Source organism: Limulus polyphemus, unplaced genomic scaffold (genome assembly GCF_000517525.1).
Source record: "Limulus polyphemus unplaced genomic scaffold, Limulus_polyphemus-2.1.2 Scaffold854, whole genome shotgun sequence".
Taxonomy (NCBI): Eukaryota; Metazoa; Arthropoda; class Merostomata; order Xiphosura; family Limulidae; genus Limulus; species Limulus polyphemus.
Window position 1 is genome coordinate 225,223 of NW_013666464.1, and position 18,468 is coordinate 243,690.

The 18,468-nt window shown below is 31.9% G+C and overlaps 1 protein-coding gene across 2 annotated transcripts in view; it reads left to right on the plus strand.

The window, feature by feature from the left end:
• LOC106460881 (otoferlin-like) overlaps positions 1 to 18,468 on the plus strand; it is a 235,509-nt gene that overhangs the window by 158,919 nt on the left and 58,122 nt on the right. The window contains exons 10-20 of one of the 2 annotated variants that reach the window (XM_022387687.1): positions 2,031 to 2,093; positions 3,562 to 3,646; positions 5,357 to 5,472; positions 6,118 to 6,158; positions 9,777 to 9,963; positions 10,248 to 10,434; positions 11,683 to 11,897; positions 12,747 to 12,855; positions 12,977 to 13,130; positions 14,724 to 14,844; positions 15,312 to 15,412. In XM_022387687.1, the coding sequence (XP_022243395.1) occupies positions 2,031 to 2,093; positions 3,562 to 3,646; positions 5,357 to 5,472; positions 6,118 to 6,158; positions 9,777 to 9,963; positions 10,248 to 10,434; positions 11,683 to 11,897; positions 12,747 to 12,855; positions 12,977 to 13,130; positions 14,724 to 14,844; positions 15,312 to 15,412 (1,379 nt within the window). Of the gene's footprint in view, positions 1 to 2,030; positions 2,094 to 3,561; positions 3,647 to 4,942; positions 5,028 to 5,356; positions 5,473 to 6,117; positions 6,159 to 9,776; positions 9,964 to 10,247; positions 10,435 to 11,682; positions 11,898 to 12,746; positions 12,856 to 12,976; positions 13,131 to 14,723; positions 14,845 to 15,311; positions 15,413 to 18,468 lie in introns of both variants that reach the window. The other variant, XM_022387686.1, reaches the window with a different exon arrangement.

An 18,468-nucleotide genomic window follows, 5' to 3' on the forward strand; every position in this document is an offset into this window, starting at 1 on the left:
CGAACACAACGATTGCTAATGTCCTGATTCGACGATATGGAAATGATACTCTGCGTGTATACCGTGCCTGTGAAAAATAGGGGTTTTAAAATTAAGAAAGTTAATCTCGGTATTTACTTCCATTTCTACTACTTATTATTATCGTGCTTATTTTCTTATTATTTATTATAGCTTCCTGTTGCCTGTTCTATGTGTGTTGTAAAGTGATAGTTAAAGTCAATTAGCTATGTATTATTTGTCGTTTTATTATCTTTATCTCAGTTATATGTTAATTAGAATTCTTACTTTTTATCGTATGATTTTGTTATTCACGTAATTGGTATTTATTATAACTTTATATTTCCATAAACATTAGTTTTTTTGCTGCACTATCACTACTGTCCTGCTATTCGATGTGATGGTGGGGGCATAATGTTTTAAAATTTCAACGTGTTTTTATTCTTATTATAAAACACGGATCAACTTTCTATAGTTTCGGTTATTAACGGGACTGTGTGAGTCACTTGTGTTTTCCATTAGAGGACATCATTGTAGCATTAATAATGTTATGAATAGAAACAGTTGCCAGTTCCAGTTACAAACATTGTGGTTCGATGACGAGGAACCCACTTTGAGACTAATAATGTTTGGAGACGGCTTGAATGGGTAATGAAGAAAAACCTTAATATAAGTTTAACATAACAGCAAATGTATAACGTTTCGACAAAGTTTTGTCATATTAAAGTTTTTCTTCATTACCCATTCAAGCCGTCTCCAAACATTATTAAACAGTCACATGTGCACCTAGGAGAGAGAACTGTGTAGATATTATAATGTTTTCCTTTGTTTGCCAGGTTTACTGAGATTATATACTTTTGCTATATTGAAATTGCAGTGATATAAATTGTACTTATCATAGCTTTTAGCTTTATCATAAAAACAGGCTAGAGCTACACAGGTGATAGAGCATGAATAAAACTATCACTCGCCAGTCGAACACACAAGCAATTGTTAGTGTTAATTGATTTTGTCTTTCATATTATGATTGTTTACAAACCTGCTTCCAGACTCTTTCTTTTTATACAAAGACTTGTCAGAGGCAGAGAAAATACAGACACTGTTCTATAAGAGTACCTGACCAATCACCTTCTTGCTAGTTATTCTGAGTGAAATTACGGTAATCTGGGAATACCACAAACTATAACATGAGTCACAATATCTATCTCAGATGACAGGTTACTCAACAGTTACACTGTCGGATCCCTTTAGTGGGCTTTCATTGACAACAGTATGTTGTTAGAAATGACCGAGTATAGTTATGTTAGTTACATTAAGAGTATTAGTTAGAATGTTTTTATTACAAAGATTATCTATATGTGTCAGCGTGGTATATGGGACTAGCCTAAAGCTGGTCGAACCTCGTGACGTATTACTGGGAAATCGATAAGAGCGAGGATACTCAAATATCGGAGCAGCATGGCCAGTGACTAGTTAGTTAAATTCATAATCGGAAGATTACGAGTTAGAGGCTCGCTTGTTGTGTCCTTGAACAGTACAATTTATTCCAACTGTTTACGTTTATCCAGCTGTAAGCGGATAGGTGAAGGTTAACGTGCGATGGACAGTGGTACATATGCCAACATTTTCATTGACCAACGTTCAGCACCTGCTTCTATGTTTAATTTAACTTAACCCGGATAATGAAACAATGTATTCTAATTTTTATAAGTAACAGCGGGAAGGAACAGTATAATTAATTAGCTATACCTACTGACACGTTATAATTAATTAGCTATACCTACTGACACGTTGTAATTAATTAGCTATACCTACTGACACGTTGTAATTAATTAGCTATACCTACTGACACGTTGATATTTAGTTATATTTCACGTAGTATGTAGCTTGCTTTGATCAGAAGTTTATATAAAGGAACAGTATAATTAATTAGCTATACCTACTGACACGTTGATATTTAGTTATATTTCACGTAGTAGGTAGCTTGCTTTGATCAGAAGTTTATATAAATTACCAATGTTTTTTATTTTCAGTATTTCGTCTTTGACTTTCATATTGCTCCAGCATTGTTGCTTGACAAAATGGTTACACTCACGGTGAGATTTTTTCTTCGACTTTTCTAAATCAGTATATTTTATTTTAAAGAAAAACTTGTTATTGCTTTATGGATTTTCTTTTTCTTTGAAGGTTTCTGTAAGAATGTATTATCATAGTTATATCTGTTTGATGATTAGTACTTATTCAATATAACATGATTTAATTCGAAAAGTCAAAAACAGAAACTGAGATGTCTTATGTGTTTATGCAAGTCTTTAAGTAAAAAAATAAATTCACGAATTTTTTGAAACCATCTTAGTGTCGCATTAGAAATAAATTGATAGACTAATAAAGTGATTGACGTACAATGCAAACATAAAATAAAGCAATTATACGTTTTCAGTGAAATAAAGTATATAACACATACATATATACATATAAAATACTTAGTAATATTACTCGTTACAAAGCACTGATACTACTCTCTGAATTAGATTTTTTAATCTAGCATACATATTAAAAGTTGCTATTTCTACGATTATCGTGAAAGCCTTCTTTATTTCTAACGAATATATATATATAGTTTAGACAAATGGCCTCGTATGTAATTTTACAATTTTGTATAGGCCTTTGTTTGTTGTTTTAGGATAGATAATTCATATAATGCCTATTATCGTTCATATGACAGGATATGATACGAAGAGTACTAAGATTTCCTATCTTATAAGATCATTATTTGTTCTTATTATTTTTTCGGGTAGAGATTGTTAACGAATAAGACATTTTTTGTATGCCATGTCTTAGAAGTAGACATCAAACTTTGTTGCAGAGTTTATTAGTGATGATCGTTATATTAGTAATTACTTATCATGCTTTCATAATAGTAAAGTATTTTTATCAGGGTAAAATACAGATGCGATTGAAGAACTCGGAATATTTAATGACTTCTTTTTTGTGCTTGTCTTAAGTGACTTTACTTTAGTCATTATTGTTATTTACGAATGTTATTTGTTCGAACAGTGAAATAACAACGCGAAACATTGTATAAATGTTCCATTGTTTTAAATGAGCACCCTGTAAAGTGTTAGCTATAAATAACATGATAATTTGAGCTAATATTCTTAGTGTAAATGTTGAAAGATTCGCAATGTATATCATCACGGTTAAGTAAAAACAATGCTGTTCTAAAATCATAGTTTTAAATCAAGATGATATTGTTTTCTATTGTGATTAATCGGCAATAATTATTCTTTAAGCAGTGTGGATAATTACTAGTCGAATTTGAATATGGAAAATAATAAACTGGTTTTCTTGCCTAGATTGACAGACTTGGAGAAAAGAATGATTTCCATGTGATTTTTGGTATATATTTGAAACATATAACAATTTTATTGTTCTTTCCTTTGCTCTAATATTCACTACGTTGTATCAAAATTAACATGTGTGGCACACAATAGAAACTAATCGATAAAAAAAATAGCTACGGTATTGGAGAGAATGTTCACCACAAATATTTTTCTTCTGCAGGTCCTACATTCACGTAAATTCTTACGCAAGGGTATCATAGTTGGTACATTCAAGTTAGATGTCCGGACTGTATTTTCCCAACCTGGTACTAAACGTTTTCAAACGATAAAATTGTATTGGTTATTTTTTTTCTAAAGCTTTCGAAGATACTGATTTTCATAGTGCAGTCATTCAATCTCTTTGACTTCACGCAAATAATATTAAATACTCCTCATTCTGATAATCTGAAATTATCTTAACCAAATTATGTATATGTATTCGTATGAAATAATTGTTCAGATTTATCACATTCAGTAATTCGTATATGTTTAGTGTTTTACACAGTTGGAACGTGACTTATGATATATTTTTTTCCTGAATTAAATGCAGTGCAATACTTATCGGAAATTAATTGCACTGTTTGATTATTAAAAGTTTGATTGAAATACTGTACCTGTGAGGAAAACAGTACTGGGCCAACTCTTTCTGAAACTGTGCTTGAACCCCACCTGGCGCTCTTTGTGCACTCTATCGTTACCATTATACAGTTTGTTGCTCATTTTTACTAACTTGTTGCTTTAGAGAGATCTTCCTGTGAATATTCACCACTGCTACAACCTTCGGATTCTCATCGTTCTAAAAAGTTAAAATTGAAAAATCTCGAATGAAAACAGAAACGATTGAATATTTCTTTTTATTTTCTTGAAATGAAAAAAATGTTATGTTTTCATCTAAATCTGAACCTTTCTCAGAAGCCGATATAATTTTACTAAAGAGCTAGAAACGCTTACATATTATTATTTAGTAATTATATAATATTTTTGGGTTTTTCGGAAAACAGTTCAGTAGAATTGAGTAATTTTGATTTTTAATAATAACAGTTATTATATACTGTTCTTTAAAAATTATAGCGGCCATGGTTTTTACTCGAAGGTCTCTATAAAAAATGTTTTCGGACAGAAACACGATGCGTTGTCGAAAACCAAGTCAAATCTTAGAACAGCTAACTAAAAGAAAAACAATTAATAAAATAGAGTAAATAAATACTTAACCTATTTTAGTACCTACTTACTATTGAGTGACTAAAGTAACAAAAACATGCGTCTGTAAGAGGTTCTGCGCATGCTCATTATTGCTTAAAATCATCAATACATGGACTGATAAATAACCATCATTTTATTTCTATTTTATTTTTCATGTATTCGAAAACAGCTTGAAAATAAAAAGGAATGTGAATTGAAATAGTTTTATTCTCTCCGAAAACATCATACATCATTTTCTGAGAAACCTTAGAGCAAACAATTATTTTTCTGCAGCTTTTTGATTTTAATGCATGCGCCAGTCTTTCTGATAAAATGTCTCTATCTCCAGCAACATTTTCTCTGCTTCCTTATTATTCTAGGCTCTTCATTCGAGAAATATTATAAGATCAGGCAAAATGATAGGCTGTTTCAAGCTGGATGTTGGGACAGTGTTTTCTCAACCAGGTAGATATTCTACTTGGATGTTGTCTATCGTATCCGTTAGGTGTCACTAGTTTGCACGAATAGAGTGAAATAATGAAATCGTAATTAGCTATTTTTGTATAATATTAACTAATTATTTCGTTATGATCTGGTTTTCTCAGCCATAAAGAAATCAAAAGTATTAGTTAAATGTGAGTTACGTTAATATATTATGTTAGTTTCATATAATTACAATGCCAGAAAAATAAAGGTTACCTCTACTAACACTAGTTATTTTTTTATGACATACAAAATTTTCCCTTCAGTCTTTCCATTATTACTATTTGTATATACTTATTTTAATTTTAAAGATCACCAGTTTTACCATAAGTGGGCATTGATGACTGACCCAGATGATGTTTCAGCTGGCCCTAAAGGTTATTTGAAATGTGATATTTCGGTTGTTGGAAAAGGAGATACGGTGAAGGTAATTCCTACCTTGGGAAGAAATAATTTTAATTCTAATCAATTATAATAGAGTAGAGTGATTAATCCAGATATTCTTGTCTTCGATTAAGAATATAATAACTTTTAGTTGTAATATATGCGTGATATTAAACACAATGATAATGATAATACTAGTAATTTAAATCTCACTATTCTTCTTCATTGTTCCAAAACTTGTTTCCAGTAGCATAGAAGGTGTAATAATATTTTAACTATTTTTTTTATTAAAACATGTAAAGGGCCAATACAGAACGTTTGATTTGAATTATCAATAATATTGTGATGTAATATTACACAAGTATTACTATTAAATAATGTTATATAAATGTCATATCTTAGCGAAAGAGGAAACAATTAACTTCAAATTAAAAACTGTTGTAGGTGCAGTTACTTAATAGATCTAATTTAGATGCTAAAATAATACGTGTCTATATGGAATTAAAATATCAATACCTAGGTTTAGAAATGTGTAGAAACACTACAATGGGAAGTTTTCATCAATTTTTTTCTGCTCTGATATGGAAATTTTATGTAGATATATGTAAATATTTAAGTGATACATATATTTCAAGTGAAATATATTAATGCTTATTTTAATAAAAAATAAATAAATCTTTATACGCAGCCACCTCCAAAATCTGAAAAAGATGAAGATGATATTGAAGCGTAAGTTTACTGGTTATACTTGAAATTTGCTATCTTATGCTCATCTGATTGCTTATATAATAACAGATTGTTTTTAAGTTATTGGTTGTGAGTTATATTAGGTGATGCGACGAGCTACGTGCACACATGGAGTTGTTTCGAACTGTTACAGCAGATTTTATTTAAGACGGTTTTACACAGTTGACAAGATAGTTAAAAAATAAAAGAGGTGAGGTTATTTATCTTTTGCGACTCTTTAATAAAACACTTGTTTTGACCTGTCTACAACTAGTTACTCCAACTCTCACTCATCACAATGGCTCTCAAGGCGTTCTATATTTATTAATCAAATCAAGTCTTTTGTTTTTATTTTTACTGTTCATCAAAATATTGATAAAGACCATAACCCCTTATTATATGACTTAAAAATAAACTCTAGTTACACAAACTGGATTTGTACCTTATATTTTGCCAAAACCAATTAGTTTTTATTTCAAAACAAACGTTATTTTATTCTTCCTTACTACCGCTAAGTCTCCAGTCGATATTGATGACGATGATGCTACATAAAAAGAAATATATAGTTAACCGCATAGGCGACAAAGATATCAAAATTAAAGAATAGGTTAACCACTCGCCAAGTTTTTAATATTTTCTATTTGAAGAGAATGACGTTTCAAGCTAGCGCTGTTCGCCAAATCGTACAGCTTGCAACAAAAGGCATATGCGCAAAATTTAAAAATTGCGTGCATAGAATTTTTAACATTGAGCGTGAAATGTCTCTGCAAATTTACATCTTATACATAAATATTACAAGTCTCTTTGATTGAAATTAAAATTGACACAAAATATTGAAATTATGAGAATCTATAGGAAAGAAAAAAATAATCTAAACCAGATGGTTGTAGGGTTCCCAGATTGTAGAATAATCTCCTTTCCAGTCGTTCTCTTTTGTGAATGTTTGTTGAAGCACTAATATGTCCCAGAATCGAAAACTTCTCAGCTGTATGGTTGTTGATGGTGAAATGTTTGCCTATAGGTGTATCTTGGTTCTCCACATTAATATGGTTTAGATGTTCTAGTGATCGATCGAGGAGTTGGTGTCCTGTTTATCCAACGTATAAACTCAGGCTATGAGGAGGAGAGGGGTAGAGACGTCATGGTTCCACAAAGTGGAACCAGAGGGCGAGTTGCTAGGGGGCGCATCGCTAGGCCGCCATGACAAGCGTCATTCATGACGAGATCATCATACATGCCTTAACATGTAATCAATGCAGTCAATTTATGTATAAAATGCTAATTCATTAGTTCTATATTTAATTTTACTTTTTACATTTCTTGGCCTTTTATATGTACATCATTTATCATCAGAAATAATTTGATATAAAAACTCACTGTTTCACAAGTTTGTCTTTATACTATCCTTATAACTAGTTACAAATAGTAGTGTTTGTATAAACGAAGGATGATGAGCTCATTGTCTCAACGTGTTAACAGTTACTAGATGTATTTACATGTAAAACTATTACTTATCTAACGTAATATAACGTTCTCGATGCAATATTTCTTTTTAACAATTCTTGCTTTCATTTCTACAAACCAGAAATTCTATTTCCGTGTTTTTCCTTTCAAATTATTAGTTTCCAAATGAACATAAGGACCTTTAATCATAAATCAAGTGATTATTACAAAGATTTTCGGTAACATTAATTATCTTTTCACTTAAAAATTATACAATCCATACACACAAAACTTCAGGTACTATAAGAATCAGAGTTTATAATTTATTGGATTATCTTTCATGCAAATTATGTTCATTCCAACTCAGCATGTAAGATTTTATATAGTTTTAAAATGATAGTGAACAATTCTTGTACTTTAAAACAAAAAACATGTTATATACACCAGTCAGTATCATTAAACATTGTTAGGAATTACAAAGGTCGTCGCGTGGTCAGCCTCCTCTTAACGCGTGTGCACACTTTCGCAGACACATGAACTTAGTTTATAAGGCAAAACAACCACACTTTACAACAATAAGCTTAGAATAATTTTTCAACATGTTGAATGTGTGACATTTAATTATAAAACGAATGGTAACAGTCTAGTCTATAACATACAATCTAGTATAATTTGAATTTTCTCATGTCATATTTTCAAAAGTAAAATATATTTTGACACAGTGTCACAGTAACACCAAGAAATCAGTGAATTTAACTTGTATGACACGTTTTCTGCTGTTTCTAGATCTGGTTGGCGTTACTTTTACATTTAACGTACTACTGAAAAGGTTTTGTCACACCTAATGTTTTTATAAATATTGAACAATTTAACATACAGTTTATAATTTTGGTTCTATACCTTTATACATTTTATCTCCTGAGAAGGATGCATTTTAACATACATACTTACTATACACATGTAATGCATGTTTTACTATCTTTAATTTTAACATATGGTTAACAAACTTTGAAGTAATTCATTTTGTTACATAATAAGTATGTTTAATCACTTTATAGAATAGTAACACTTACCTTTTTTCATAAGTCTTTAAGGACAAATATAACTGAACTTTCTTCTACATTAGAGATATAATATACATCTTAAAGATATTCAAAACCATCTTGTCAAGTAGGAAATACAAAGTTGAATGTATGTATGTGTGTTCTTTCTAAATGACCTCATTAACATTGAAAGCAAACTATCACAAAATGACACTTCATCCTTATTGACTCTAAGCTAATGGTATGTTGATCTTTTACTAAGAAGAGAGGGGGCTGATAGAATTCAAGATCCAGATTGATCATCAACATTGTTGATATTGAGTCTGAAGACCTACGTGTTTGATATTCCAAACCACTGACCAGTTCGATAAAGTTTAGTTTTAGAAAATATACAGGGCAGGATGTCAAGTTGATTAAAGCTGTTGACCTTTAATGTTAGCTAAAAAAAGATAATGCATTTGTTTGAAAGTAGAACACTTTATCTGACTCACGATTTTACTAAAAGAAGAGATTGCTCAATAAAAGTTGAACAAGTCAATTATAATACATTGTCGCTATTTACGTATTTACATTATACTTAGTTTTGAAAATAAACAGTTCAAACTCTACATAAACACATATTTTATACCTAAATTTAATGATCACCGTACTTTAAATAGACCTTTAGTATGTTACTGAATGTAAAAGTCAGTAGTTAATACAATAAATGGACTACATTATTATCTAATCATTGATTACGTGTTGAGACATGCATGATGGTCTCATCATGAATGACACCTTTCATGGCGACGTAGTAACTCGTCCTCTGATCGTGCAACAACCCACTTATCTACTCATATCATCTTCTTAATATAATTTTGATGAATATTTTACATTCTATTTTTTTTTCTTCCAGATATACTTTGTTTCCTGATTTTTGACGCAAGTTGATATCCCATGAAGCTTTTATTTCTAATGTCTTATCTTTTGTCACTCTGTTGATATATATATTGAGTTATAATATAAAGTTTTTATCGTTTTAAAAATTTCCCAGTCATATTTGTGTTCATATTTATGCTAACTGTTTGGAAAGAATTTCCAGGTATTTGTCCCAAACTTAGCCGTTTGTTACTCATCAGCCTACAAAATCTTACAGAAACATGCTACTACCAGATGGCGTACCTTCCGAAAGACAGCATGCCAGATTTACAGTGAAAATATACAGAGCAGATGGATTGCCTCGGATGAATGCGAGCATTATGGCAAATGTGAAAAAAGCATTCGTTGGAAGTTCGAAGGATTTCATTGATCCTTATGTGCAAGTGTCCTTCGCAGGTCTGACGGTTAGTATATAGCATTGTATATTGTGCAATTTCAACTTAATATGTTTATATATTTTGAAGCATGTCCACCTGCATTATGATAGGTTATGCAAGAGCTTATCTTTGCCTGTATTCTTGGGTGTTAGCAACAGATCGCTTTTTATCCGTAGCGTATCGTTTCGCCAATCAACTTGGCCCTTTATTTCAATCGAATATTTACATTGGAGTTACTTGTTTCTCTTTCCTCACAGTGAAATATGATTTTAACTATTCTCCTTCAAATGTTCATGTATTTTCTCTAACAGGGTAAAACAACAGTGCGGAAAGGCTCGTGTTCTCCAGTTTGGAATGAACAGATTGTTTTCACTGAAATGTTTCCTCCCCTTTGTCAACGAATGAAGATTCAGGTCCGAGACAGTGATACAGTGAATGACACTGTTTTGGGGACCCAGTATATTGAGCTGTCAAAAATTTCTAATGAAGGGGAAAGCGGTGAGTGTATATGTAACGAAATGCATGAATAATAAGCGAGAATGTTTTCAAGTATATTTCTATTAAATGTACGACTGGCTATCATATTAATTCAATAGAAGAAGTGGTATTCTTTATTTTCCAGCTAAGCGGCGCCCTATGCAATATGAACTAAACAGTTCCAAGATTCAGGTTTAGCCATTCCTAATTTAGAACCGTTCGCCAAATAGAGATCAACCAGTCAGCAGCCTACACTGTTAGTTTTAATCGAATAGTGGGATTGACTGTTACAGTCTTAACGCATGCACAAGTTGAAAATGCAGAGCATGTTTAGTGGCATACCACAGCTCGATCTTGGGAACTTCTGAAATAATATTGATTATTTTCTAACATTGTATGTCTGAGGGTATAACATGATTAATTAAACTGTAAATATATATATACGTATGTATAAGTTTCAATATCACAGTTAATTAAAATGATATCCAATTATTGACTATAGCCTGCATGGTAGCCATATAGGCCACGCTCGGCCTGGCGAATGAGTTATTCAACAAATAACTACTTCTGAGGAAAGATTTTAAATAACTACTTCTAAGGAAAGGTTTTAAATAACTACTTTTAACGAAAGGTTTTAAATAACTACTTCTAAGGAAAGGTTTTAAATAACTACTTCCAAGGAAAGGTTTTAAATAACTACTTCCAAGGAAATATTTTAAATAACTACTTCCAAGGAAAGGTTTTAAATAACTACTTCCAAAGAAATATTTTAAATAACTACTTCTAACGAAAGGTTTTAAATAACTACTTCTAACGAAAGGTTTTAAATAACTACTTCCAAGGAAAGGTTTTAAATAACTACTTCCAAGGAAAGGTTTTAAATAACTACTCCCAAGGAAAGATTTTTGTTTTTTGTTTTAGGTCTTCTGCTCATTTTCACTTTTCAGTTTTCTTCCTGTCATTATTTTCTGCGTAATTACACCAAATACGTTTATTAAGAAGTCATTGCGATGAAATGTTTGTTTAGAAATTTAAAATCTAATTTGCCAAATGATAGTAAACAAATTTTCTACTACTTACAATTTTTACTTAGCTTTTCCTTTGTATTCGAGCATTTATTTCATAGATATGTTTTACGAAACTGTGTTGATATTGTTTCTCAGGAACTCTGCAAATCAAACAATAGGAAATGTTAATTATTTTTGCAACCCTTTCAGTTTATTTCCATTTAAGCAAGCACAAGTTTGTATAAATTAGACTTTTCCTCAGGTTTTCTTCCTACTTTCGGACCTTCTTTTGTCTATCTCTACGGGTCAACTAGAGAATACTCCTTATTCGACGAACATACAGCTCTAAATGACGGACTTGGTGAAGGTGTCATGTTTCGTGGTTGTCTCTTAATAGCTCTTCGGACCGAAATTTTAGACACTATGGACACAACTGTTTCTGATGTCTATTTGGAGCAAACTTTACCAATAAGTGAGGTGAGATTTAGTGACCGAGAAATACTTTGTTTTTCTTCTGTATATTCTGGGTATTTATTATTAACGATACAAGAGGTTTTTGAAAATTAAAATGAGTTATTTATTTCAGTTGAAAAAAAAATTAAATAATTTATGACCTGCTAATATCTTCAGTCTTTATAAGTAAATCACGTGATTGGTTTTTAAACTATTTATATTGCTACTATTAATTTCAATAATTTTCCAAACATTTGACACTCCACTATTTACAAACATCTCTCAATCTGGAATTTATTCTCATTGCTAAGGATGTGCCCTCTTCGTTTAATCTACTTGTGTTCTGTTTTATCAGTATAAGTTAATAACTTGCATATTACAATTAGCAACTAAAAAACTCACACTGCACTGTAACTCCAGCGTTCCAGCATGAAAAATGGAAAAGTGAGTGTACGCTTGGGTATAAGTTTGTTTGTAACTAAGCACAAAGCTACACTATGAGCTATCTGTGCTCTGCCCACCACAGGTATCGAAACACGGTTTCTAGCGTTATAAGTCCGAAGACATACCGCTGACTCACTGGAGAGCAGGGTATAAGTTAAGGAAATGTCTGTCGTGGAGTTCCCACTTAAAAATTGGAAAGTTTAATTTGTGCAACCATATGTGGTAGAACAACTTGAGATAAACAGTAGTGAATTAGAGTACTGGCGAACTTCTGTATGGATGTGTCTTAAAAACGTTCAACCGTATTCAAATGTAGAAAGCTGGCTTAATTCAAGTTAGTCCAATTTTACAGGATCAACATATGTAATGAATTCTCTAGTAGTTTCAAAACTTACCAATAATTGAAACTATCTAATTTCTTATTTATAGAGCGCCTATGGAAGGAATGACGAATTCTTTTTGTATGGATGTGTGCTGGAAGCATCTATGATAGAAAGAAAAATTGGAGAGAAACCCATTTACTTCGAAATATCAATAGGTAAGGCCGCCATTTTGTTTTTCTCTATACAGATTCTACAAGGATTTATATGTAAAAAAAATGTACTTGATTTCAACTTTAGTAAATAATATTGTAAAATTAAATATTGGTCAAATTTCAGGAAATGCAGGCAATGCACTCGAGGGCCAAAGATGGGGCTCTCAGAGCCATGATACTGACAGTGAATCAGACTCAGATTCAGGTCCTGAATCCGTTCAGAGTGATCTTGCTTGTCAGTCCACCACATCTCCAGTACGACCACTTTCTGGTGATAGGTAAGGTGGTTTACATTTATTTAATAGTGTTTTCGAGTTGTTATGCGTAACGCATTTTAGGTTTTAAACACTAGATTCGGAAGAAATCCGCCTTTTATGTTCACGCGGAAGCTCTGTGAACATAACATGTGCTCCTGTGCAGTGGTTGGTTAGGTTGTACCAAACACATTTTGAGACTATTTCCGTTTACAGAAGGGTTAAGATACATTGATTCACATTAGGATTACACTAGTAATAAGGGAAGGTAAAAGTAAATTTTGGATGACCTGGGACTGAGATTTGCCAGAGAAACATTGTTGAAGTTCAACAGGGTTTCATGGGAACAACAGAACAAACTTTTTGATGTGAAATAATGCGAAAGCATAGAATTTCGCAGAGGAATGTTATAAAGTAAATACATTGTAGGTTCATTGATATAATTCCTATAAGTTTTAGCTGAGAGCATTTACCATTAGTTCTTCCCGGCAATCTGTAATATTTTAATCAGTTCAATATGTTTTATATGAAAAACGCTTATTACTAGTTTCCTTGGCAACCTAAAGTAAAGCTACCTACGTAACATAAAATAAACGACCTATTCCCACTTTATTAAAACATACATTTTCAGAATAAACACGTCTTTAGGTTAGTGCTGTTAACGATAAACATTACGCACATCGCAATAATATTTAGTATGGAGTTACACACCTATGATAATAAGTGTTTTTTAACAAGTTGTGAATAGCAGTTTGTTCTCTAAACGCTTGTATTATCTGCTTTAACAGATGAATAATCTATTTAGTGCTTTAATTTAAATGATTGGACCATTTAGAACAAATTTACGTGGCTGCATTGTATCATCTATTTGTTTGAAAATAGGGATTATCAAGCGTATTTAAGTAACAGGATAATCTAGTGTATTTAATTGGGTAACAGGATAATCTAGTGTATTTAATTAGGTAACAGGATAATCTAGTGTATTTAATTAGGTAAATGGATAATCTAGTGTATTTATTAGGTAAATGGATAATCTAGTGTATTTAATTAGGTAACAGGATAACCTAGTGTATTTAATTAGGTAACAGGATAATCTAGTGTATTTAATTAGGTAACATGATAATCTAGTGTATTTAATTAGGTAAATGGATAATCTAGTGTATTTAATTAGGTAAATGGATAATCCAATGCTGTTGTTTTTTATCTGGGCTACTTACATGAATGGAATATACTGTGACTTTAATTCTTGTGATAGCTTGATCTTTCGTTGTTTGTGAGTGTGGTTGAAATGATACAGAAAAGGTAGAACAGTTCGGCTTAACATGATGGATTAATTCCATAACGGTTAACTTAATATATATTCCTGTACGGTAACATTTTAAGAGATTAACAAACAACAAGACCTGAAAACCCAACCTTGTTACACACTATATCCAGTAGATCTACTTTCGTACTAATCTTCCTTTCTCTAACTATCATCTCTGTACAGAATACTTAAAAACGTAGATGTAACACACTTAATGAAAACTCAATACCTTGAGATCCTGGTGGAGAGCGAATATGTGTCGTCGAGTTCTTGTCGAACTGAACTACGAACTGTTGGGTTTCTTTTTGTAGGCAGTACTATTATTTACCTTACGGAGACGACAAGCCTTGCATGTGGGTCCGGAGTGTGTGGCAGGACCACCGGCGAAGACTTTATAACTCAAATATCATCTCTAAAATAGCAGAGAAGTTGGTAAGTATCAACATTTAGTAACAAAAGTGTACATCGATAAAAAACGCGATGAATGTTAACATAGATTCTTATTGACCGAATTTATATATACTTTAGCTAGTTGTATTGTCATGTTAATTATCAGAGAGTAGCCTTAAATTGAGATATCAAGACAACGAAATTAAGAATTTTCTGTATGCTTCGCCTAGGCCTTGTTTAGTTAGTAGCAATTCATTTGTATGTCGTTAACAGTGTTAAGAGCAATAATATTGATATAAACTGTTAAGTCGTTATTTCATCAAATGCGTACAAATATTTATGTGAAAAATATATTTTTGTTTTTAATATCATAGACAAAAAATTATTCTTTGTTGCTATTTACCGTAATGATAAATCCAAAGAAATTACAGTGTATTTTTAGGAAACCAAACTTTCTAATTATAAATATTTTATGATATAATTTTTTAGAAGAAAATTATTTGTTGTAGGAAAGTGGACTTATTGATGTGCAAGAAATGGTACGTCTTGAGCGCCCCCATGCGGACCGTCGTCTACGAGGTGTTTTAGAAGAGCTTGCCAGCGGTTGTAGGTAGGTTTAACTTGATATGTAATATATTTCAACTTAAATAAAATGCCATAAAAATGTATTTAAATATTCTTTGGTCAACCAGTTAATTCCTATGTGTTAAGAATAAGCTGTTGTAACATTGTTCCGTCATAACAAACAAAACATAAACATGAACTGACAACATACTTTTATAATTAATAATATGAAGTAAAACCACAAACAGAATTGTTAAAGTCCAACGCTTGGTTTGTTTGTTACACTTTAGTATATACATGTACTTATACTTTTTTCTCAGCGTTATAAAAAACGCTTTGAGACTTTTAAAGTTGACTTTGTCAATGAGTCATTTCCTCTTGTCTAAACCGGAAAATCGGTTATTATTCGGGTCACTGTAAAATGTCATCATTCCTGAAATTTAGACTAACAACTGTCGAGCTGTTGATTGTTCTAGTTGTAGATTTACGGGTAATGTTTCAAAACTTCAATCCTTCAAATTTCCGGGAGATCCAGAAAGGCAACTATCTTGGACAAATGCAGTAAAAAGAGATAATGTCGCTCCAACTAAATGGACAATTATTTGCAGCAAACACTTCGTATTAGGTACACATATTATCCTAGGCCTAATGTGCATCTTGTCACATCCATTTTAAAACTTAACTTATGAAAAGTCAAAGCTGTAAATAGTTTGCACAAAAAACGTTGGATGGAAATAAACTTATTTTCACGCTATAAAATAACAAAAACTTGTAAATATGTCGCTAGATGTGCGATATCGGGTACTGAACTTGAGTGTAAAAAGACAGAGCGTGGCTTTATATTAAACACCAGGATAAACTGATTTTCACGCTATAAAATAACAAAAACTTGTAAATATGTCGCTAGATGTGCGATATCGGGTACTGAACTTGAGTGTAAAAAGACAGAGCGTGGTTTTATATTAAACACCAGGATAAACTGATTTTCCTTTATTATACGGTGTTTATATTGCGTCCAGAACTAGAATGTCCATGTGGAATATCCGGAAGTTAAAAATAACTAAATCTGCAAATGTTCAAGCAACACAGTATTGTGCTATTATAGTTAACAGTACTTGTTCACACTATTTTAGAAATTCAATAATGTTTGATAGATGTTTAGTACATAGTGTGCCATTGAAAATAAACTAACTGTTTCCACTGGCTTCGGAGTAAACGCCTAGACTTTCAATACGATATGTGTAAATGTTAGGCCACTTACACAAATCTTCTTGTCACCCATAAACACTATACAAGTCAGGTAATATCGATGATGAGCTTTTAAAACACCATTAACTTTTCCTAATAACTACTGCATCCAGATTACCAAGTTGTTCAGGTATAGTTCTTCATACTGTTAAGGTTGAAACTTATGCAGGTATACTGTGTAACGAAACGCTGGAACTCTCGATGACCGACCGTTTTTCACACATGCGTACATAAATTGTCTCCTTTGCTTACAAACCGGGATTTCTTCTGTACCCTGAAGTGTAGTAAAAACGTAGAAGTTTCAGAACTTTAAATGAAACAAAACTATAAAATCTTCGACATTTTGGTACCAATACTGGCTTTTCGGTGTATCCTAAACACTTGGCAGTATGATTATTTGATGGCTCTTTAGTTTATATTATGTGTACCAGTATAAATACTGGCTTTTCGGTGTATCCTAAACACTTGGCAGTATGATTATTTGATGGCTCTTTAGTTTATATTATGTGAACCAGTATAAATACTGACGTTTCGAGACTTTATAAAAAATGAAATTATCAAAAGCATAAATTTTTCGTCGCTCATTTGTTTGTTTGCTTTGTTGCTAAACGCAAAGCTGCACTGGAGCTTTTCACACTTATCGATGAGTCACCGGGGCTTCGGCCCTCATATTACGCAAAGTTACATAAATACAAGTATTAATGTTTCATCATATATGAAATATTATAAATATCAATTTTTTCGGTGATTTATATTGCAAAGGAACATTGAATTAATACTTCCTTAAACCACAAAGAAATTATTAAAAATTATTTATTGCAGAATTTTCTCACAAAGCTATACTAAGGGCTATTTGCACTTAGCCATCCCTAGTTTTAACTGACAGACTGCATGAAAGGCAGCTAGTAGCACCCACAACTAAATCTTAAATTACTCTCGTGTGATTCAATAATGGAAACTCAACGTCACTGTTATAGCGCACCCACGGCACTTTGTTACATCGGACAATATTCGCACTTCGTTTCCCGTTCTCATAGCCATCAGCTTTATTTATGTTAAACCAATTTCTATGAGGAATTGACCCAAGCCAGTGTAAACACGAAAATTTCCCGTTTAATACTACTAATCAATAATAGGTTTAGAAATAAGATTTTAGTTTCTTACTGCAGCTCTCGGTTTATCGATTTGCCTCTAATCTCTGGCTTGATCTTCTCTTCTTTCTCCTCCTCTTTCTCCTCCTTTCTCAAACAGATGTCGAAATGGTTCCTTTGTTTCAGACATTGTACCTTTCCCGTGTATCTGATCATAACGTACCATAACCATAGGTGGTCTTGTAGTGTCCATGCAGACTAAACTTAGAAAGGCTAAAGACTAAACTAAACCGATAACTCCAGTCTCTAAATTCTTAGATTGATCAAAAGCCGACTGCTTTCTCAAGTTCATGTGATGTTACCTTACACATCTTCCTTTTCCTGAATACTTTCAACAATATTGATGATGTATTCAATCTCGGTTCTATTTCTTTCTCATCTTGATTTAACTCCAGACTCAACTATTTTAGAGTATTATCACACTCCTTTTAAGGTTGTTTCACCAATCACAGTATTTTGTAGAACACTTTGATAGTTACACATAGCATACTACTAGTTTATAGTCTTTTGTAGAATACTTTGATAATTATACATTACTTATTACTAGTTCATAGTCTTTTGTAGAATAATTTGATAATTATACATTACTTATTACTAGTTCATAGTCTTTTGTAGAATACTTTGATAATTATACATTACTTATTACTAGTTCATAGTCTTTTGTAGAATACTTTGATAATTATACATTACTTATTACTAGTTC